Raw genomic sequence first — 24829 nt, 5'->3', positions numbered from 1 at the left:
CCTGTGCCCGGCTCCCCGCCTCTCTCTCTCTCTCTCTCAAAAATAAACATTTAAAAAAAGAAGAGGGATAAAAAGTTGGAGGATGTAATGAATACCAAAATAATGAAATATAATGAGTAACCACTAAAGTATGGACCGTTTGGACCATTTGGAGTGGGTAGAGGGGAAATAAGTTTAAAAAAGAAAAAGGAGCTTTTTTTCCCCCTGTATATTTCCTACAGAGTCACAAATTCAAAAGATCATAGAACTGAAGAGGAATTTCAACTCAAATTCCTGCTTTACAGATCAAAGTCCAGTGACCAAGTGACTTACCTGTTACGGAATGGCGGACTCAAGGCTAGAATTCCTATCATAATACCGAAAATGTGTGTTACTTTAAAAGAGAAAAGATTCAAGAAAATAAAAATGATTCTGAAGCTACCCTTGCAGTTTTCCTGTGAGCATTCTGCATCAGAAGCAAAGTGACTGATGTCCATAAGGTTATAAATGGTATGAAGAGAGTGAAATTGAATTATTCATTAAACCCTAACATGTCTAATGGGGGGTCATCCCTGGAATCTTGAGTGTGTTTAAGCCAAAAAAGAGGAAGCTATATTCCCCAAAGTAGGGATTAAATTTATGGAACTTATTACCCAACAAGAGGTGGGAGAGGTTAGAAATACAAATAGATTTTAAGTGGCTTATATAAATTAATGACAGGCTCGTCACAGTTAATAAGAAAAAAATGCTATGTCTGGGTCATGTTATAAATGTTTGAAGTTAGTATCAAGTTTAGCTTGCCAACTTTGCCAAAGACAGAGACGGCGCTGGGCCATGATGCTTCTTAACAATTTTTGCTTCCATTTGTGAAAGCCTCCAAATGGTGCATTTCGAATGCCATGAGAAACTGCCAGGTTTGTGAGGAGAAGACGGATATTCAAGAAACCAATCTGTAACAATATATGAAGCAAGTCAACTATATCTTAAGTGTCTTGTTCCCCAACAAGTATAAAGGGTATTTTTACACTCCAACTTTATATGAGGAATCAGGTCTTAGAAATCTCATGAGAAAGTTTTCCTAAGGATTTATCCACACTTTCTTCCCTGGTTTGCTCAGATGAGAAGCAGGAAGCCTTCTAGACATTTTGAACCTCTGACCTTTTTTTGTGGTTTACCCATTAACGCATGCAAACCTCCATGTAGCAATTCAAAAATCTCTTCTCACTGCATTAGAGCATGGCCAAGGGATAGTTTATTATCCCTATATCTAGAACACTTCCCTTTCCAGCTCATTATAAAGGCCTTTAAATGCGTGTTCCTTAGGAAAACGAAGATCCCACTGGCTCATAAACATAGGAACCCAGTATCATATATACCTATCTGGTTTTCAAAATGATTTTCCCAAGCTTCCCCTAAATGACCCTTCCCAAATGTTTCCAGTTGATGAGTGAATAAGCTTTTGCCTTTCACCCCATCTCAGCTCACACCTTCTCCTTGATAACATCAGGATATCCACATCTGACAATGGTCTGGGCTAATTCATTTACTCCAGTGTCTAGCAGCCATTTGACAGGAGAAATAATCTACACGGTATTTATTGCAAAATCTTCACCATTGTGACAAAGATGAATGCGAACTTCACACCATCATTTTTCAACTGTTATCCAAACTTGAAAATGGCTTTCAAATGTTAACATTAAAATTATGAGGGGGAAGATAATGGCTCTACTTTAAAACTGCCTGGAAATGGAACTTCTGTAGCTTAGCTCTGAGCCAGAAAAATAAACTTGCCTACTAACATAGCAAATGGGCCAGAAATAAAAATGTCAGATGTGGTAGGGGGTGGGGGGTGGGAGCACACAAAGAAGGGGCAGTGGAATTGAATTTCCAAAATAAATGATCTGAAACTTTTAACATAGTATATCTTCAAAAAACACAGTCTTCTTTTGTGAAATGTACATATCAGTTGAAACTGGAAAAAATCTAGATACGAACCATGAGAAACAACTACAACACTCCACTTTAATCTCTGTCTTCAGCTGAAAATCCGGTAGTTTCATTCACTTTGATGAACTCTATATAAATATTTTCTCATGAGCTTTGTTTCTCCATCCTAGCATTATCCTCCCCGATAATCCTTGACTTTGGGAATTTAACTGATATATTAATAATTGTTCACTTCGGTGATGATCTGAAACTCACTCCCTTCTCCCTTCTGAAGGCCAGAGTAATTGGCCAATAAAAGTTCCACCAAGGTCAGGAATGGCCTAATTCACTTGTAATTATTAATTGTGCTCTGACCTCGTAACCATAAATAAAGCCCTGGCGTTGGAAAAAAAGAAGATGTGAAACAGGACATAGCAATTTAAAAACTAAGAGAATAAAGGCACAGTGGAGGAAAAGAGAATGGCGTTTCTAAATTTAAAACACTCTTTGCCCTTTCTTGAAATAATGATTTATATTCTTTGAGTCCACAAGAGAGTAAGTGATATGCATGATGCAACACTGGAATTTTAGGTATTTTGCCTAAAGGTCATTAACAATTAGTACAACTTGGTGGGGGAGAATCATAAAGTTAGAATAACAACCCTCTCTCAAAGGATGACTGAAACTAGACTTGTAATCTGGTCATAATAAAATATATTATGTTTATATTAGAGGCTCGCCTGTTAACAGGAAAATGGACAAACCGGAATAAATCCAGTAGGTGGCCATGATTAATTGGGGTCTGAAAAGTAAGTTGTGGGAGGAGCAATGGAAGAACCTATATCGTTTTCTTTTGGAAAAATGAGCACTGAGGCCAAACATGTGAAATGGTCTTCAAATATTTAGAAAGGGATGGTACATAGAAGAGGAAATAGTCCTTACAACTAGAACTACTGATGGCAACATTAGGGCTGGAGAGTGAGAGTCAGATAACTGGTCATCTGGCATGAAAGGGTGGCTGGCCTCTTCCTGTCCAGCATAGCAAAATCCACTGTACACATCAGAAAGATGGGCCCTCAGCTTGAGCTTTTACACTTGCAATGGTACAAAGGTCACTACCTCATGCATACCCTCCTCTACATTAAAGGGTAGGAGCATCGGACAATACCTTTCTAGTGTTGAGTTGGCAACTCTCAGGTTCTAACTTCTACAACTGCTTAACTAGTTCTGTCCTCATGAATAGCTCAGGATGTGACTAATCCCTTCACCACAAGACAACGCACTGGAGTTCTCAAACAATTATAGTTCTATCCTTTGGTTTTCTATTTGTCAAACTGAATAAGTCTAATTTTTTCATCATGATTAATTTATTCTACACATCACACCAATCTAGTCACTGGCCTTCTTGACTTTTGATGGTTTATGTCCTCAAATGACATATGAAATAAATATTCTTGATACAGTGTCACCAGCAACAATGCCACATAGGACTTTAATTACCCTGTTCAAGGGAATCAGTTAACATGTGTTAGCTGAACACTTAGTATGCTCAACCTAAGCTAGTTACCATTTAATATATAGCAGCAGGCCACGTGTTGACAATATCTGTACAGTTAAAATTATATCTGTACATGGGAATAGTTCTAGAGGTTTTGTAAGATGTGAGTCATTATATGTACATTTGTAGTATAGCTCCAAGTTAAGGGAAGTTTGGAAAAAAAGTGGAGACCCAGGTAGGCTGCAGAATCCATGGGAGGTGTTATAGATCAGGAAGACCTAGACTGTAATTTGAAGGAAGAGTACAAAGTGTCTGAAATGGAGACACAAACAGCAAGGGAGAGAGTATGTGTGTAGGAATAACCATTAATAAAGGTGGTCAGGGTGGTAGGAACATGTGTGGCTAGATATAACAAAATTTCGATAGTACTTTCTTTCTTGCATTCTATTTCTGGGTATTTATCTGAAGGAAATGAAAATACAAATTTGAAAAGATATGTTTACCTCTACGTTCACTGAAGCATTAGTTAAAATAGCCAAGATATAGAACAACCTAAGGGTCTAGTGATGGAGGAATGGATAAATAAGATATATATTCATAAGTATTAGCTATGGAATATTACTCAGCTATTAAAAAGGATGAGGCCCTGTCATTTGTGACAAAATTGGGGGGGAAGGGGGCTAAAGGATATTATGCTAAATGAAATAACTCAGACAGGAAAAAACATCTATCATATGATGATTCTGCATATTGCGGAATCTAAAAAAAAGAACAAAACAAAATAAAACAGAAACACACTCACAAGTAAAGAGAACATACTGGGGTTGCCAGAGGGATGAAGGTAGAAGGAATAGGTCAAATAGGTGGAAGGGAGCAAGGGGTACATGCTTCTAGTTATAAAATGAGTCACGGGGATGTAATGTTCAGTGCAGGTAATATAGTCAATAATATTGTAATAATTTTGTACGGTGACATGATTAAGTCTACTTATCTTGTGATCACTTCATAATGTATAATAGTAACAAATCACTATGTTATACACCTGAAACTACTAATAATGTTGTATGTCAATTATAACTCAATAAAAATAGTAATTAAATAAATAGGCTTGACTTTGCTAAAAAGAAAAAAGTTCCAGAACTCTGATTTCCACAGGTATCTAATCTGGCAAACTAATCGTTGGTGAGAGAGTATGAAGAACTAACAGAGTGGCAAGTAAAGATTTCAGCAGTAATTTTCTGGAGACCCAATTTCCTTTATTTCAAGCATGGGAATTCAAGGCAGTCCAGGGGGAGAAGTATTCTTGGATAAATGCACTTTTGGTACATTTTAAATTGCATCATCTTCATGACAAATGGTCCCAAAGGCCAATGCCCTGAATTTTGTATCTGATCCAAAGAATTTTTCTTCTAGAGTGGCCTTCTGTAACTGGCCCCATTTATGTCTTCATTTTCAAAGCAAAGATACAGGAAAAAATCAATTAGACAAGAACAATGAATAAATCCAGGTAAATACACGTTCTGGCTTTCAGTTAACCAGAGAGTTGGTGAATCTCCAAGGAATACTGAAGACACATCTTAAGACAATTCAATTTCCCTTAATAGGGACCATAACCCCAGAGTTGTTTTTTTTTTTTTTTCATTTTAATATTGTGCAATTGACTTCTCTTATACCATGCTGTGCTCATAGCCTCTGTGGAAACTTAAACATTATTCAACAAGACAATTGACTGAAAAACCTTTTGAAAGTGGTCACAGACCGTGACCCTGCTCTGGTGCCCTGGGTCTGCCAGCATGCTGTTTTATTACTTTTGGAAGGTTCCATGCCAAAACACAGCCCAAGGATTAGAGCTTAAAGAAAATGAGGTCCATAAAAATAATGTTCTGCCTTCTTTCAAGAAGCGGGGGCGCCTGGGTGGCTCAGTTCGTTAAGCGCCTGACTTCAGCTCAGGTCAGGATCTCACGGTTCGTGGGTTGGAGCCCCGCATCAGGCTCTGTGCTGACAGCTAGCTCAGAGCCTGGAGCCTGCTTCAGATTCTGTGTCTCCCTCTCTCTCTGACCCTCCCCTGCTCATGCTGTCTCTCTCTCTCAAAAATAAAAATAAAATATTGAGAGAAAAAAAAGGAGGGAAACCGTCACTTTCCACTCAGTAATCCCGTGTATCTCCCAAACTTGCCTCTCAACCCTTCAGGGGTCCTACAGGGTAATTGGTAAGAATTACAGATTCTTTCTGTAAGTCTTTCTGTAATTTCGTTCAACAACCCTCAGAAAGGACTGTTGAAAACACTTTGTCACCCCTTTCTTATACCACTGGAAAACCAAGCCCCCAAATGCCTAAATGGCTGTCCCAGGTCCACAGCAAGTGGCAGCGTCCGCACCTGAACTTTATACTGCAAGCCATGAACCAGGGACGATCTGTTACAAACATAGTAACAGTACGGCACAGTCCGCAAACAATCAGAACAGACACTCTGAGGATACTGCTGAGCCACCCAATGCCAGCCCTAATTCGTCTAAAGTGGAGAGCAGTGATGTTTTAGCAGAGAGAGAGAGAGCCCCTTGTTTGTAACTGCATTCTCTAAAGCACTTAGCTAATAAAACAGCAATTTCCTTGTAGTTGTTGGTTGTTCTCTTTACTCACCTTTATTTTCCTCCACTGCTTTCCATGCCACTAGTCCCTTGAAACCTCACTCTCTGTTCAGTAGTCTACATCACTGCTATTAGGTTCAAGTCCACTCTGACTTCAAAGTGGATGTCCGACTCCATGAAATTCTTACAACCCTTTCTGCAAATACCCCATTTCCAGCCTTTTAGATCAAGCCCTCATTCCATTTGTAATTGACTTGGGGGCGCCTGAGTGGCTCAGTCAGTTAAGTGTCTGACTTTGGCTCAGGTTCTGATCTCACAACTCGTGGGTTTGAGCCCCACTTTGGGCTCTGTGCTGACAGCTCAGAGCCTGGAGCCTGCTTCTGATTCTCTGTCTCCCTCTTTCTCTGCCCCTCCCCCAGCCTCTCCCCCACTCGCACACTGTCTCTCTCTCTCTCTCTCTCTCTCACACACACACACACACATAAATAAGCATTAAAAATTTTAAAAATAAAAGTAACTTGATGTGTCTAACATTTTTCTGCAACTCACTTTACACAAGGTGGAAAAGAAGTAAACGTTTGTGATTTCAGGTATTGATTTTATCATGGATTTTTTAAACCATCATAATCTTCAAGTCTTTTCTTTCAAAATTACAAGATACTCTTTCATTGCTTCTATTGATAAGATTATTTGCAGTTCAAGATACAACTGGTGGACAAAGGGAGCAAAAACTGGGGGCAAAAAATGCCAATTTAGATCCATACCCAGGATGTGCACCCATCACGCAGACATGACACACCTAAAAACTTCTCACTGTACAAATGTGTTTCAAAAAAATCATGAAGTAAAAGTCTAGTGAAGCAAGCACCCTTCCTGATATCTATCACTAATAACACATACACTTCTTTATCACGTGTCCCCATTTTTAACTTTCTAAGAGTAACTGTCTTTACATTGTGTGCCCCCATTAGTATCTATATACCATAGAGGAAGATGACTTGTTACTAGACTTCTTGACTGTTTTCTTGCACGGACTACAAATGAGATGAGCTCATCCCTATGAACACATAAGCCCTTAGTAATTTATCTTCTTGAATCATCATTAATCCCTTCCATGGCCATAAAAGTGGTTTGAGGGTCTAAAATGTACTAAATCACTACGTTACAGAGTTGACTAAAATACTTCAAATCGTCTCTGTGGGTCTGAGGTAAACAAAGTTTTATGTTTGAAGTTTTAGTTCTTAATATAAGCTCTATGAGACCCAGGCAAAATCAGAAGATCTGCTTCTATAGGTCAGAGACCCTAGGGGTACAACTGGCCCTAAGGAGAAAATCAGAAAATAAGCATGATTGGGAACTACCTGGCTAGACCCAGTATAGTGGCTATTGGAGACGGGGATAGAGCCACTGATACATGTCTGGAGTATTCTTACTGAAGGGTTATCCCCCTTAATTGGACTTAATTCGTGGAGATCTCCCTCACTAGTAAAACTGGGCTCATGGAGTAAAGCAGGATTGAGAGCTGGAATGACTTTTCTCTCTCAGGCAGATGGCTACAGCTAGTGAAAACCTATGATTAACTCCACAGAGAGGACACGTACCATACTTCCTGAGTGAGTATTCACGGTAAGGAGCAACACCAGATCATCAAGGCCCCCGGGTTCCATAAAGCAATCTCCTGAGGGCTCCTGGGCGATGAAACCAGCCAGAGGTTGCCAACCCTGGCCAACACTACAACAGATGTTCTCATCTTAGAAGTTCTCTTTGCCCTGAGATCCCCAGAGTATGCCTTTACCAACTACTTTATAATTTCAACCTATTCCTGATTCTTTGATTCGAGGGCATACTTCTATCCTCAGCCCTTTGTTGGATTATGTATGAGTTCTAATTTGTAATTCAAAAGTATTCAGTATGCCATATAGTTAAAGCCTGCGGAAAAAAAATTACAGTTTGCATTTCCTCTTTTCAGAGAGGCCAGAGAGCTCTCCCCAGAGTTGGAGGGTGGAGGTAAGGTTCTAGAAATCTCTGCTTGCTGCCAGACCTTTAAATGCAAAGGCTCACAAAGAATGAAGGCGGTTGGTGGGGATGGGGTTTGGGGAGATAAGCAGAAAAAGGCAAAAGAACTTTTAACTCCATAGTTATTCATGTAGAGATACGTAGTTATATCCTAATAATCAATTCCTTTAAAAAATCACAAGTAGGCTTAAGCACTAAAAAGTTAGTGATTTTTGCCATTTTAACTAAAATTAAAAAGAAAGCCATGGTAATTACCCATTTTGTTCCTCCTTCCACAAAAAAAAAAAAGCCACTTCATCATTTCTTACTGTGGGTGTACTTCAGCCTCAACACAGGCATTTATATCAAGTGGGTCATTTATATTGTTGCCTGCTGGAGTTTTCCTTCTTTCAACTTAGTAGGGAATATTTGGTAGCTTTATTACCCCAAATAAATCTACAAAAAGCCTTTTGCTTGCGGCTTTTTATTTTAACTTCAGATAAATAAATCACATTAGGTTCAGTCATATTAAAATAAGCATGGACCTAAAGATAATAAACCTATTTTAAGCCAAATGTTTTCAGATTAGATAGAGGTAAATTTCTCTAGATGACCCCCAAATCCTACTGATGTTGAAATATTTGGGGGGACTTCGAGAGTGTTTTTTGAAGGACATAAACCAGTTTAAGTTAGAGGAGAATTAATTTCAAATCACCTGTGGACCCACATGTAAAACAAAATTCAACACCAGCTTGTCATGACAGCAATAAATCGATCTTGAAAGTGGGGATACTTCCCCAGTCATCTTGGAGGGCAATTTTATCGCTTTTTAGATTCCCCTAATGCCTTCATCTACTCTGTGTTTATTAACTATAAAAATCTATAGACCGGAATTTCTCATCATCTTATATACAGTTATACTCAGAAGCCTTAAGGGCAGTTCAAACTACATCTATTCAGTAACTGATCGTCCCTCTACTCTTCAGAGTTGCTCCTCCTCAGGAGTCCGATTAAACAGCCCCTCCTCAGGGAACCCTCTGGACTTCTGAAGGACAGTCTCCTAAAACCTGTTTTACAGACCCCTCCACCGAGGCCCATCGAATGACTTTGGTAAATAAAACTGAGTTTTCTTTCAAACAAGATTTGGAATGAAGAGGAAATAAAACCCATAAGGTTGTAAATACCCTATTTTAACTATTTATTAGTTTAGGACCTAAATGGACTTGTCTGCTGGATTAGCACAGTCCTTTAAATTAAAAGACATGCAGTTTGATTTTAAAAGGTTGGGTAGCCAGAGAGAGACCCAGCAGAAAAAGAGAACTACAAGCCAATATCCTTGATGAATACGGATGCAAAAATCCTCAACAAGATCCTTGCAAATTGAATTCAACAGCACATAAAAAGAATAATCTACCATGATCAAGTGGGATTCATTCCTGGGTTACAGGGCTGGTTCAATATTCGCAAATCAGTCAATGTGATACATCACATTAACAAAAGAAAAGATAAAAACCACATGATCCTGTTGATAGATGCAGAAAAAGCATTTGACAAAATACAGCATCCTTCTTAATAAAGACCCTCGAGAAAGTCGGGATAGAAGGAACTTACTTAAACATCATAAAAGCCATCTATGAGAAGCCCTCAGCTAACACCATCCTTAATGGGGAAAAACTGAGAGCTTTCCCCCTGAGATCAGGAACACGACAGGGATGTCCACTATCACCACTGCTGTTTAACATAGTGCTGGAAGTCCTAGCATCAGCCATCAGACAACAAAAGGAAATGAAAGACATTAGCATTGACAAAGAAGAAGTCAAACTTTCACTTTTCACAGACGGCATGATACTCTACATAGAAAACCTGACAGACTTCACCAGAAGCCTGCTAGAACTGATCCATGAATTCAGCAAAGTCACACGGTAGAAAATCAATGTACAGAAATCAGCTGCATTTTTATACACCAATAATGAAGCAACAGAAAGAGAAATCAAGAAACTGATCCCATGCACAATGGCACAAAAAAAAACATAAAATACCTCGGAATAAACCCGACCAAAGATATAAGATTTGTATGATGAAAACTATAGAAAACTGATGAAGGGAATGAAAGAAGACACAAAGAAATGGAAAAACATTCCACACTTATGGATCAGAAGAATAAATATAGTTAAAATGTCATTACTGCCCAAAGCAATCTACACATGCAATGCAATCCCAATCAAAACTGCACCAGTATTCTTCTCAAAGCTAGAATAAACTATCCTAAAATTTGTATGGAACTACAAAAGACCCCGAATAGCCAAAGTAATATTGAAGAAGAAAACCAAAATGGGAGGCATCACCATCCCAGGCGTTAGCTTCTACTACAAAGCTGTCATCATCAAGACAGTATGGTATTGGCACAAAAACAAATACATAGACGAATGGAATAGAATACAGAACCCAGAACTGGACCCACAAATGTATGGCCAAGTAATCTTTGACAAAGCGGGAAGGAATACTCAATGGAAAAAAGACAGCCTCTTTAAAAGATGGTGCTGGGAGAACTGGACAGCAACATGCGGAAGGATGAAACCAGATCATTTTCTCACACCATGCACAAAAATAAACTCAAAATGGATAAAGGACCTGAATGTGAGACAGGAAACCATCAAAACCCTAGAGGAGAAAGCAGGAAACAACTTCCTTGACCTCCACCACAGCAATTTCTTACTTGACACATCCCCAAAGGCAAGGGAATTAAGAGCAAAAATGAACTAGTGGGACCTCAACAAGATTAAAAGATTCTGCATGGCAAAGGAAACAATCAATGAAACTAATAGGCAACTGATGGAATGGGAAAAGATAGTTGCAAATGGCATAGCAGATAAAGGGCTAGTTTCCAAAATCTATAAGGAATTCACCAAACTCCACACCCGAAAAACAAATAATCCAGTGAAATAATGGGCAGAAGACATGAACAGAAACTTCTCCAAAGAGGACATCCAGATGGCCAACAGACACATGAAACGATGCTCAGCATCCCTCCTCATCAGGGAAATACAAATCAAAACCACACTGAGATACCACCTCACGCCAGTCAGAGTGGCTAAAATGAGCAAATCAGAGAACTCTAGATGCTGGCGAGGATGTGGAGAAATGGGCACCCTCCTACACTGTTGGTGGGAATGTAAACTTGTACAGCCCCTCTGGAAAACAGTGTGGAGGTTCCTCAGGAAACTAACAATAGAACTCCCCTATGACCCAGCAATAGCACTGCTAGGAATTTACCCAAGGGATACAGGAGTGCTGATGCATAGGGGCACATGGACCCCAATGTTCATAGCAGCACTCTCAACAATAGCCAAAACATGGAAAGAGCCTAAGTGTCCATCAATGGACGAATGGATCAAGAAGATGTGGCTTATCTATACAGTGGAATACTACATGGCAATGAGAAAGAATGAGGTCTGGCTATGTGTAGCAATATGGATGGACCTTAAGGGTGTTAGGCTGAGTGAAATAAGTCAGACAGAGGAGGACAGATACCATATGTTTGCACATATAGGAGGATTAGGAGGAACTTAACGGAGGACTGTGGGGGAGAAGAAGGGGAAAAATAGTGGGGGAGAGGGAGGGAGGCAAACCATGAGAGACTCTTGAATGCCAAGAACAAACTGAGGGCAAACGGGGTGGGGAGAAGGGAAGCAGAGTGATGGGCATGGAGGAGGGCACTTGTTGGGATGAGCACTGGGTGTTATATGGAAACCAACTTGACAATAAACTATTTAAGGAAAAAAAATAAAAATAAAAATAAAAAGGTTGGGGGGTGGGATTCTGTCTATAACGTTAATGTAGAGTTTCACTGTGGCATTTTTGATGTCTCCTCACCCCAGAAGACCTGGGTTCAAATACTAGGCAACTCCCTAAGTAGTTAACCACGCAGATCACATACAAGTCTCCTAAATAAACCATAATGTCAAAGCCAAATACGAACCTAAGTGATCTTCCTGTTTAGTAAATTCAGATCAGTTTCTGGGCTTAGTTCTATTAGTCCCTTCCGCTACTGAACAAGAGACACCTTAGAGACAAGAACGCCACTTCACCTGGGTCTTTAGAGCTGTGAGAAGATGCCCAAGTGCTTCCTTGTTCCTCTAAAGCAGCACCATCAGGCTATAGTAAGCATCCTTTGGGTTATGGCTCAGCCCATCAGGTCCCCTCTCCCCCACCAGCACATCATCTGGGGATGACAGAACTGTTGAAGTATGTGGCTATACCCAGTTTCCAGAGCTCAGATTTATTCTCCCTTATGCTGGGCAGAGGGTGTGCCTTAGAGGCAACACACTTATCTTGGCAGGGGTTGGAGACTGTCTGCAGCTCTAAAACAACCCCTGGTGGGTAATTGAGAAATGACATTGATGGGTTTCCAGGGTGGCCCTTGTGCTTCCACTTGCCCTAGAATACAGCTATGATTCAGAAATCCAGCCCAGGGGTGGAGAGGAGAGGAAGATAATGTAAAGCGTGTTAGTCCTGGTCTCTTTTGACCCCGGCAGAGAGACACAGGGGTGCAGAGCTGGGGGACCACGTGCCCTTATCAAGTTGGCATAGCATGAGGTTTGCTTTCAGAGCTTTTATTGCTATTAGAGAGCACTGAGTGCTTGCTCTCTGTTTGCTACACATTTTATCCCCCAGAGATAGACTCTTTTTTCTCCTGCAGGGATTTAGAAAACAAATCACAGTTCTTATTTTATTTGGTGTCCACATTGAGAATTCATGCAGAGCAGTTTTACTTGTTGCCAATTAAGATCTCCCAGTGGAAGGCTATGATTATAGCAAAGGCAACCTTTTTAATACTCGGCATCTCCTTCGTCTACATAAATTAACCCCACGAGGGTAGAGATGGGCTAGTTCTTAAGATGCCTGGATAATTTGACTCTAAAATCCAAGATACATAGAAGGTAAATCTCCAAGAGCTCTGGGCTTGATTTTTCTCAGGGCCTATGTGCTGCTGCTTCTTCCATTTTACAACTATAAGAAAATTTCTAGATAACGCATGAAGACAATATTTTCTTTTCCCAGGAACAAAACATGAATATGCAGCCTCTCTGTAAGCAACCTTAATATCACTCACATTTTACAGAAATTGAGAATAGAGCTGAAATGAACTACAGGCATTCATGCCAATTATCTCCACCCCAACATGTGTAAAGACATTGAAATTAGGGAGACCATGAATGAGTATTTGTTTTTTTTTTTTTATGGTTTTATTTATTTCTGAGTGAGAGACAGTGTGAGCAGGGGAGGGTCAGAGTAAGAGGGAGACACAGAATCTGAAACAGGCTTCAGGCTCTGAGCTGTCAGCACAGAGCCCGACGCGGTGCTCGAATCCACGAACCGTGAGATCATGACCTGAGCCGAAGTCAGACATTTGACTGAGCCACCCAGGCGCCCCATGTGAAGGAGTATTTGAACTGTGGATCATTTCATTTGATGTACAACATTTTGAATCATGAGAATGAAATACTTTTAGTCCATTGTTTTTTCTTGTCTCTTCACTTAGACTAATAATCACAGACAAGCGAGAAAGCAACAGTAAAAGTCTATTTTAAAGAATTTTGCAAACACAAAAGATCTCGAATAGCCAAAGCAATCTTGAAAAAGAACAAAGCTGGAGGTACCACAATCTCAGCTCCAAAGATACACTACAAAGTTGTAGTACCCAAAACAATATGGTTCTGGCACAAAAAGAGACACACATATCAATAGACCAGGATAGAGAGCCCAGAAGTAAATGCATGCCTACATGGTGAATTAATCTTTGATGAAGGAGGCAAGAATATACAAACTCTTCAATAAATGGTGCTGGAAAAACTAGACCCATATTTGCACAAGAATGAAACTAGACTACTTTCCTACACTGTGCATGAAAATAAACTCAAAATGGTTTAAGGACCTAAACCTGAGACCTGAAACCATAAAACTCTATTAAGAAAACATAGGCAGTAATCTCTTGGACACCAACCTTTGCAACATTTTTATGATTCTGCCTCTTCATGCAAGGGAAACAAAAGCAAAATTAAACTACTAAACTTACACCACAATAAAAAGCTGTGGTATAGCAAAGGAAACCACCCACAAAACAAAACAAAAAGCCACCTATTGAATAAGAGAAGATATTTGCAAATCGCATATCTGATAATGGGTTAATATTCAAAATATATTTTTAAAAATGTATATAACTTAACACCAAAACACCACAAATAATTCGATGAAACATGGGCAGAGTACCTAACAAGACATTTTTCCAAAGAAGAAATACAAATGGTCAATAGACACATGAGAAGATGTTCAACATCACTAATTATCAGGGAAATGCAAGTCAAACCGACAGTGAGATGTCACCTCAAACCTGTCAGAATGGCTAAAATCAGAAAGAACTAACACATTTTGGTGTGAAGTTAGAGCAAAGCGAATGTTCATGAACAGTTGGTAGGAATATAAATTGGTACAAATACTGTAGAAAACAGTATAGAGTTTCCCCAAAATACTATATACGGAAATACCATATGATCCAGTCGTTCTACTACTGGGTATTTACCCAAAGAAAACAAAAACACTAACCAGGAAAGATATATGCACCTCCATGTTTACTGCAGCATTATTTACAATGGCCAAGATGTGGAAGCACCCTAAGTGTCCACTGGTAAATAATATATGATTTTTACACACACACACACACACACACACACACACACACTAGAATATTACTCGACCACACACAAAAAGGTAAAATCTTGCCATTTGTACCAATATGGATAGACTCAGAGAATGCTATGCTAATTTAAAAGTCACACAAAAGCAAAATACCATATGATTTCACTTATGTGTAGAATCTAAAAAAAAATGAAACAAACAAAATAGAAACAGACTCATACAGAAAACAAAATGGTAGTTGTCAGATGGGATGAAAGATGGGTGGAAAAATTTAAAGGTAAAGTGATAAAGAAGTACAAACTTCGGGGCGTGTGGGTGGCTTAGTCGGTTAAGCGTCCGACTTTCACTTAGGTCATGATCTCGTGGTTTGTGGGTTCGAGCCCCGCGTCGGGCTCTGTGCTGACTGCCAGCTCAGAGCCTGGAGCCTGTTTCAGAATCTGTGACTCCCTCTCTCTCTGACCCTCCCCTGCTCGCGCTGTCTCTCTCTCTCTCTTTCCTAGAAATAAATAAAAAAGAAGTACAAACTTCATTTATAAAATAAATAAGTCAAGGAGATACCAGGTACAGCATAGGGATTATAGTCAATAACATTGCGATAGTGTTGTATGTGGAAAATGGTAACTATACTTATGGTGGTGAGCATTATGTAATGTATAGATGTGCTGATCACTATGTTGTATACCTGAGACTAGCAACATTGTATGTCAACTATACTTCAATAATTTGTTTTCAAATTTGGGTACACTAAAATTATAATTTTATTATTGGATGGGACAGATCTTGGTGACTTTTATATCAATCAGAGATCTATACACTGTTTTCAATTAGATATCTTATTTCCCTTGATGATGTAGGAAACCATCATATTTCACATTTTCTCCTTGAGGAAGCAGGAGTTAAATGCTTTACTAGGGCCAACATAGCCTATGATCAATAGTTGTTCAGATTCTTAGATTTTGGTATAGAAGCTTGGGCTGCCCTTCAGGAAAATGATGATGAACTAGCAATTGTCTTTTTCCTATATTTACCTTCTCCCCTCTTACTAATAAACTGTACTCCTCACACTATAAGCTAACCTTTCATTCCAGTTCCTATCCCATTAGCACTAAATTATGCCAAAAGGGAGGAAATTATAACACCATATTTTTGCATATTTGGCTATTGAACTGGATAGATCACTATTTCCCAAAATATGTTCCTTGGTATTTTAATCCGAATAAATGCTGCATGAAAAATAGGATTTTTTTAAAGAAGATAAAGTTCTACTTCATATCCTATTTTTGAAACTAATAGCACATGTTAGCCATTTAAATGGCTAGGAGAAATTCTAGAATTCAAACAATTTTAAAACTTGTTCTTACCTAATTTATTTAAAACTTGGACACAAAGGAACTCATTTATAAAAATATGAACATTTACCCAGGATATTCATTTTTCTTGGAACGGGCTTAAGGAAATGTTCATAGATCATTTAGATCACTGGTCCTCGACAGGAAGGAAAGAAGATTCTGACCTCTGGAAAACACGTAGAAAATGTCTGGAGACATTTTTAGCTGTCACAATATGGGGGAGGGGAGGGGAGTAGAAGTTCCAGCCTGTGGTGGTCAGAAGCAAAGGATGATGTTAGACAAACTATAATGCACAAGACAACCTTATTTTTACCCCCGCCTCCCTCAAGAGAAAGAATGATCTGGCCCCAAAGGTCTATAGTGCCTTGACTGAGAAACCCTAGCATAGATGCAGCTTGTTCAAACGGGACTCTGATCTGAGATCTGTAAGCTAGCAGGTGGCACTTTGCATTCACCAGACCTTGCCATTTAATGTTGGCCATGCAGACCTTATTCTTCATGTACAGACTACTGATAACACCGTCTCCAAGTCGAGTGATGAAAATCTGAAGTGAACACTTTGATATCATCTGGTGAAGATATTAGCAAGCTGTTAGGTATTTCTGTTATTTTTCTGATTTCTACGTACGTTCCTGAGAGCTTTCTATAATATATGTATTAAATGCTACAGAATGATCCAGCTGTATAATCAGAGAAAAATAAGATTAAACATGTATCTGTAAATGTTGCCTAAATGTATTATTTTAACCATCATGTATTTCAGATAGTCTCAGTATTCAGTAATCTTAAAAACCAGCTTTACTTATAGCTTCATTTTACAGAAAAAAAACAAAAACAAAAACATTCATTCCAGAGGGGATACCCCGTGGCTAGTTTGGGAAGTCCAGGCCAAGTGTCCAAGGCTCCAAACGCTCCAGGCCTCTTTCCATTTCTATAATTCTGCTGCTTCCACTTTCCACACTTAATTTTACACGTGACGTGAAAGGGTTATTAACACCATAAATATTCATGAATTCAATTTGTATCGTCCAACTGTTTGTGTTTGTTCTCAACTTTTAATTTGAAGCTGCGAGTGGATCAAGATTTCTATCAAATGTTACAAGAAAGACATTCTCAGTAGTCATTTTCTTACAATCTCCTGTCAGTCAGATATATTTAGCCAAATCAGAAATGGTAGCAGATGATACATTAAGTGTAAAAGCGCCTTCTTCTTCTATTCTTAACCTTCCACATTAAGACAAATGAACATAGAGAAATTTAACATCCCACTTCAACATCTACTAGTCAACTAGTTGTCACTGGGGATGTTGATTTTCCTTCATCAAGCAGGGAGGTGCAGAGCAAACAAGTCAACCCAGACCTGTGCTCAAATCTTACACTAGATTTTAGATTCTGACTCTACCTTCTCAGATGAATTCACACAAGTTTTCTGTTAGTGTCAAAAAAATGTCTTCTCTGAGCTAAATGACAGCTCATCACTAGACAGCTATATTTAAACTTCAAATTTCTTTGCAATTTGAAAACCAAAGACAGATTATAGGTCTATTTCAGTATAATACTAAACAGGGCCCCAAAATAACTAGTTATCTTGAGAGTATGAGTATGACAATACATTTGTGTCACAGCAGGCATTTACTCTATAAGAAACAACTACAATCTATTAAAGACTAGTAGCCCCTTCCATAAAAATAAGCAGTTAATTTTTATATCCCATCTTGTATCAAATCTTCAGTGGATCTCATTCTTTTATCATTAAGCAAGTAGCAATAGTATACCATGTGTCTCTCATGTTTTTGATCAATACTCAAACACTGTAGCCATCAATTAATGCTGACTACAATTATTGTTAGAACATCTATGTATTCAAGATTTGTCAAAATTGTATGTAGGTTGAAATATAAATGGAAGGCCATCAATTAGTATCAGCAGCAATGATAATGGCCCACTTCATGAAAATTACAGCAGTTACAAATCAGAAGCATAATAAAAATCAGAAAAAAGTTTATACTGACTTACAAGGATATTTAAGAGTGTGCTTGAGGGGTGCCTGGGTGGCTTAGTCGGTTAAGCGTCCGACTTTCGCTTAGGTCATGATCTCGCGGTGCGTGGGTTCGAGCCCCGCGTCGGGCTCTGTGCTGACTGCCAGCTCAGAGCCTGGAGCCTGTTTCAGTCTGTGACTCCCTCTATCTCTGACCCTCCCCTGCTCACGCTGTCTCTCTCTCTCCTAGAAATAAATAAAACATTTAAAAAAAAAAAAAGAGTGTGCTTGAGACATGACGTGCTATTCTTATGATCTGCACATCACAGACTGTACCCTAATTCAATAAAGTACTTTTTAATGTTTTATTTATTTTTGAGAGAGAGAGAGCGAGCGTGAGCAGGAGAGGGTCAGAGAGAGAGGGAGCAACAGAATCCGAAGATAGGCTCCAGGCTCTGAGCTAGCTATTGGCACAGAGCCCAATGGAGGGCTCGAACCCACGAACAGTGAGATCATGACCTGAGCTGAAGTTGGATGCTTAACCGACTGAGCCACCCAGTCACCCCTCAAGAAAGTATTTTAAAATTTTTATCACAACCAGAAAGAATTTCCCACCTTGTTCACTTTCACTCGCATATTCTTCAGCCAAAAAACAATTTGGCTACAGTTGCAGATATGATATTGTAATAACCATGAGAAAGCCTACCACTTTAAGTCAATCAGATCTGTTTATAAAATATAATCAAGTATAATTTCATGATTCAATAAATAGTATATAAATCTGCTATTATCAGTTTTCATTTTCTTTTCAACACTACCCATTTCCATCTTCCCTCAGGTAGTTATTCTGACTATTCAAATGTCATTGCCCTTTATTGTTATTCAAATGAAGCTTTTTTTTTTATTAAATCCTCTGCCACTATATATAAGGCTTTGCTTCTTCAGCAGCAATAATTCTATTTCTGACAGAAAAATAGAAGTGACTGCACACAAAATTCTGAGCTGTTCCTTTATGTTAGGGTAAGTCTATGCCTGAAATTGGATTTTCATTTAATCATATCCAAGAAGACCAAAAGGTTTTTATTAGCTATCTTATCAAAGCAAGAAAACATCCATTTCCATGCAGGTTTTTTGGTTCAGAATCCATGAAACCATTAACTTCTCCCCATTGATGTATGTAAGACACAGTATTGGCCAAATTAAACTCTAATTTGTTTTCATCAAGTGGTATTCGTCATTTTTTGTGTATCTTTTTCTTTTAAAAGATTCTTTTCTTTTAAGATATCCTTTATAAATAGTTGGAAGAAAATGTTACAATTCATTTAAATAACCTTTTACACCTTGGAAGAGAACTATAGGAAATATAATCTAAAAGATACATAACTATAAATACATTGTTGCATGTTTTATTGATACAATACACTGGTTAACAAAAGAAAACTTTATCCATATCAGGTTATAGCTCTAAAAAACATATCTACCAAATATCACTTAGTTATATAGCAGCAAGCAGACTTAAAAATCAAATACTTTTGTTGTGCCCTACCAGAAGTTTTTCCATGCACAGAAATAGATGATCTGTTACTATAAGCACAGATCTGTTCTTAAGCAGGGAAACTAATACAAAGCACAGAACAAATGAAATTATGAGGCACTTGGCCTAATAACTACAGTCACTCAGAGAAGACCAATTTCAAGGTTATTAGGATTTGTTACAAGATGCATGAAGAAGGGCAACACAGCCAGTACAAAGACCAACGGCGATACACTTGGATGAGGTTGGACAAGAAAGCCACAGGGTTAGCAAATATTTACCCGCCATCTCTGTAAACAGAGAGACCACTCTCCCCTCCAAGCTGCCAAGAGATAAGAAATAAAGGACTTCAGGGGCTTACTGACCCTGGGGGGAGAAAGCTAATTACCTTAAACAATTCTGGCACAATGTGAGGCATCATGTGACTAAGCACTAGCATTTTTATTCCAGATAGCAGGAGCCATAGGAATTTAGGAAAAGGAATGGCAGGTTCCATAAGGGCAGCTGTGCAGAGCATGACAACACAGAAAACAACATCATAACCATTTTGATCAGTCACAATTCCCAAGAAGCCCAGGGAACAAGTAACTTGAGAATATGCCTTTTAGGATATTAACCTCTTTTTCTCCAATTTACCTGTACCAATGTTCTTCCGTAACTTTTTTTTTTCCCCAAGAATCAGAACACACCAAAAATTAAACATGTGAAGCCTATAGAAAAGCATTCCTAAAATATCCTCCTTTAATATAAAAAGAAGCAGACATTTTAAGCAGCTGTATTCAACTTCTTAATTACAGGAAAACTTACTCTTTAAGCAAGCAAGGGTGAGAAAATTTGGGTTCTAGTTTCCACAGTGTAAGTTTGCTGTGTGGCCTTGGATGAATTAATTTCTTGACCTTGACAAAGTGTCATGATTTGAGCAGGTCCTTGACTCAAGCACAACTTTTGACACTGTTGTTTTACTTTCTTTAAAGGAATAAAATTCTCCAAGGAGTTGCTGGTGATTTTTGCTTCCAAAGGTGTTTTTGACAGTTTACCAACTCCCTGCTTCTGTGATCCACACCAATGCTATCAGGGCTGCTATAAGTTAGATGGATTTCACTCACCTCCATAGACTTCTGTGTTGTTCCTCGAGCTGAGTTAGGAGATGCTCAATGTATTTATTGGAGTCCATGTATTCCTGCACATGTAGACACACAAAGACAAATAGAACCTCATTATAATTTTCACCAGATTTTGGATTATCTTTCTCTTTATAGGAAAGGTTTTTGACAAGATAATCCCTAGTCCCTCTCAGTTCTAGGAGTCCATGCATCAGTGACTTGCATGCAGAGTTCCTTGGAGAAAATTATTTTCTCCATAAATTCAGATCATTCTATAAACAGAATTTGAGTTCTACAAAGTCAGCATACAAGCCATTTTATTCACAGAAGAAAGCTACAGGTCACAGTAATCTACACTGTGGTCCACATATTCTACCATATAAAAATAAATAAGCCAGTGGTGCTGCTGGCCTTAGAAGAGTAAGGATAAAGTAGACAATACAGGTCCTGATTACAATGGTCTTATGACAAAAAGTAGATTACTAGTTGCTTAGGGCTTGTGGAGGGGGAAATAGGAGGATTCTGGGGGTATCAGCTAAGGATTATGGGGTTTCTTTGGGGATTAATAAAAATGTTCTACAATTGATTGTGGTGGTGGATGTACAATTCTGAGAATATACTAAAAGCCATTGAACCCTACATGGTAAGTAGGAGAATCATACGTAATGCAAATTATATCTCAATAAAACTGTTTTATTTTTTTTTTTATGTTTTATTTATTTCTAGGAGAGAGAGAGAGACAGTGTGAGCAGGGGAGGGTCAGAGAGAGAGGGAGTCACAGACTGAGGCAGGCTCCAGGCTCTGAGCTGGCAGTCAGCACACAGCCCGATGCGGGGCTCGAACCCACGAACCGTGAGATCATGACCTAAGCGAAAGTCGGACGCTTAACCGACTAAGCCACCCAGGCGCCCCATCAACAAAGCTGTTTTAAAAGGCATTAAATGTTTATTGAGCAGATACTGCATTTTGAGCACTGTCTTCTCCCTCTTTCTAACTTTGAATATATCAGATTAAGTAGCAATTCCTCTGGAACATTTTTATAACCTTCACCTTTCTGAATGACTTGATTTGATGCTTTGACTAAATGCTTTCAACACACCTCTGCTTCCCCTTCACATCCTATGTGTCACTTTAACATGAGAAATTATTTAATATTTTGTCATCTTTTACAGATTCTAAATTCCAGTAGCCAGGAATTTTGTCTCCTATGCTATCCCCATAACTTAACAGAGTGTTGTTAGAATTGATGTTTAATAAATTATTCTCAGATTAATGAAAAAAAAAACAACGGTCTTATGATAATTACTTCCTAGTAAAATCAGTACTTTAAAAAAGTTTTAGTGTTTATTTTTTAATGTTTATTTATTTGAGAGAGAGACAGAGAGAGAGAGAGATGGGGGAGGGCAGAGAGGGAGACCCAGAATCTGAAGCTCCAGGCTCTGAGCTGTCAGCACAGAGCCCAACACGGGCTCAAATTCACAAATGGTGAGATCATGACCAGAGGTGAAGTCAGATGCTTAACTCACTGTGCCACCCAGGCACCCCTAAATATTTATTTTGAGAAGGGTAGGGGGGAAAGAGAGTGTATGTGCATGAGCGGAGGAAGGGCAGAGAAAATCCCAAGTAGGCTCCTCACTGTTCAGTACAGAGCCCAATGCGGGGCTCGATCTCACAAACTGTGAGATCATGACCTGAGCCAAAATCAAGAGACAAATGCTTAACCAGCTGAGCCATCCATCCAGTCGCCCCTGAAAACACCACTTTTGAACTCTATAGAATGGTTTATATATTCACTGAGCATATTGTTTGCACCTATGAAACATGTCCATTTCCCTTTATCTCCTTATATAAAAACAGTCTAATAGTTTGGGGTTTTTTCCCCTCTTTGGTCTCTTAGAAAAGAATATAGCTTCCAAGAAGATAAAAAAGCAAGGTATACATTGATTAAATGTGTAGATTTTTGTCAATCAACCTGTTTTCAAGAAACATTTCTAAGAAATAAGGAATTCCCTTATGAGATTTATAGAAGTTAAAAGGTTCTTAAAAATGTTTTGATTAGTGATTTCTGAGTATGAGGTTCATAGGCAACAGTTTCATTTGCCAACTATCAACCAAAATACAGTGTGTAAAAGTTTTGATGATTGATTTCACCCTGAAACTGATATTTCTTTTACTTTCTCTTTGAACACTAGCCTGCAACCCCCTAGTATCTCTTTATAGTGTCTCTGCCTTCCATGAAAGAGTGTGCAGTCATTTCTATGTTAAGAAACCCATGAAAGTTACTATTTTGTTTCTTATGGATTTGAGATAAAAACTGAGAACCTTGATTAACACTGATTCTTTCTGAAATAGATTTGTTTTGATTAAGTGCTATATGTAATCTATTGCTCCTCTAAGAATATGCATTATAATGAGGGACAGTAGAAAGCACATAGTAAGAATTCACCTGATCTTATGGAAGAAGCCCTTTCCTGAGTTTCTGGGCCTAGATCTGCTCATGTAGCGTTTTTACATTCCTACATTATTTCAGGTAGTCTGGACAGCACAGCGCTTCTTTACCTAGCTAAAACTGCTAATTCTCTAACAGTATGACTTTATTTCAGATAATTAGCTAAACAATATTCTTTTTCAGGTTAATTATTTAAACAAGACCAGTAAGCATATCAAAACCAAAGCAGAAATCATTACTGCAATAGTGAAAAAAGTTGTAACAATTTGTAGTTATGGTATTATGTATCCTGATCAAGATTTAAAGATTGAGAACACTCAGTTATGAAAGACATTAATTTTCAAATACACCCATCAAAAAATTTTAAACAGGTTCCAGTGAGAAACAAATACATAAATCTCAAAGCCACTCATCCATTCTTTAATTCAATTGTGTTTTTCAAAATCTGTGATACTCCAAATGCTATTCTAAGTTTGGTTCATAGAGTAGTAACCAAGAGCGAGAAAGTCCCTGCTCTCAAAGAGCTTACACTCTGTAGAGGGAGGCAGTGAACACATGGACATCTGACAGGTGATATGCTATGAAGGAAACCCACCAGTGATGAGAAAATTTAAATGGGGAAGGGCACTTGCCTTGTATAGAGTAGTCGCAAGGAGACCCAAGCAAATGATATTTGAGCTAAGACCTGGAAGAGAAGGAGACAGGCATATAGAGAAAAGAGAGGAGTGGAAGGAAACAATATATGCAAAGATCCCCAATATGTGGTGCTTATGGAACAGAAAGGAAGCCAGTGGGGCCTGAAGCAGAGTGATTGTGGTGTGGAGACTAAAATATAGGTAGCAGCCTAACCAGGGCCAAATTATCAGCAAGCAAGCTCTGGAAAACAGTTTGAACTGAAACCAATGGATTTGTTATTTTGTTCACTCTTCTTAGCTCAAGCCATAGAATGAAGCTGAAAGATGTGGAAATTACAGATAGGATCTTTCAATCAAGATTTAGCTTCAAATCCTGGTTTTGGTACTTACGTAGCTATGTTCCCCAGGTCACATTATTTAATCTCCCTAAGGCTTATTTCCATCATCTTCAGAGAGAGAACTCATAGTCAATTTACAGAGGTGTTCTAAGAATTTAATAGTTTAAGTAAGCATATACTACAGTGTCTGCCAAGAGGTAAGCATAGACTTTTTTTTATAATAGCACTTACCCCTTCTGAAATGCAAATCATGTCACAATGTGAAGGTAATATCCATTTTCTCTCATCTTACCCAGTATCAAATTGTTAAGTATATGCTTCTTTATAGTTGCTGAATATTAGAATAGGATATTAGAGATGAATATTAATAATACAGATTTTCAACCATTAAATTTAAGGGCCACTGAACTGGAATTTACAAGCTGTTCAAGTAGCAATATGGACTGTTTCTATTTAAAATAGCTTCACCTGGGATGAGTGGGTGGCTCAGTCAGTTGAGCATCCAACTCTCGATTTTGGTTCAGATCATGATTTCAGGGTCATGGCATCTAGCCCACGCTCAGCACAGAGCCCACTTAAAATTGATTCATTCTCATTCTCTCTCTCTCCCTTTCTCTCTCTCTCCCTCTCTCCTTCTCTTTCTCTCTCTCTCTCCTCCCCCTCTCCCTCTCTCTCTCCCTCTCCCTTCTCTCTCCCCCTCTGTCTCCTCCTGCCCCTTCTCTCTTTCTCTAAAATAAAAAAGTAGCTTCACCCACATACAG

The 24829-nt window shown here is 38.6% G+C and overlaps 1 protein-coding gene across 11 annotated transcripts in view; it reads right to left on the bottom strand.

Annotated features, from left to right (window-relative positions):
• NCKAP5 (NCK associated protein 5) overlaps positions 1-24829 on the bottom strand; it is a 1056676-nt gene that overhangs the window by 600293 nt on the left and 431554 nt on the right. For all 11 annotated transcript variants that reach the window (XM_077747834.1, XM_077747833.1, XM_077747835.1 and 8 more), the window contains one exon: positions 20650-20723. In XM_077747834.1, coding sequence (XP_077603960.1) covers positions 20650-20723 — 74 coding nt within the window. The remainder of the gene's footprint in view (positions 1-20649; positions 20724-24829) is intronic.

Source organism: Crocuta crocuta, unplaced genomic scaffold, assembly GCF_008692635.1.
Source record: "Crocuta crocuta isolate KB4526 unplaced genomic scaffold, BGI_CrCroc_1.0 scaffold427, whole genome shotgun sequence".
Taxonomy (NCBI): Eukaryota; Metazoa; Chordata; class Mammalia; order Carnivora; family Hyaenidae; genus Crocuta; species Crocuta crocuta.
This window is presented reverse-complemented; position numbering and strand designations above follow the sequence as displayed.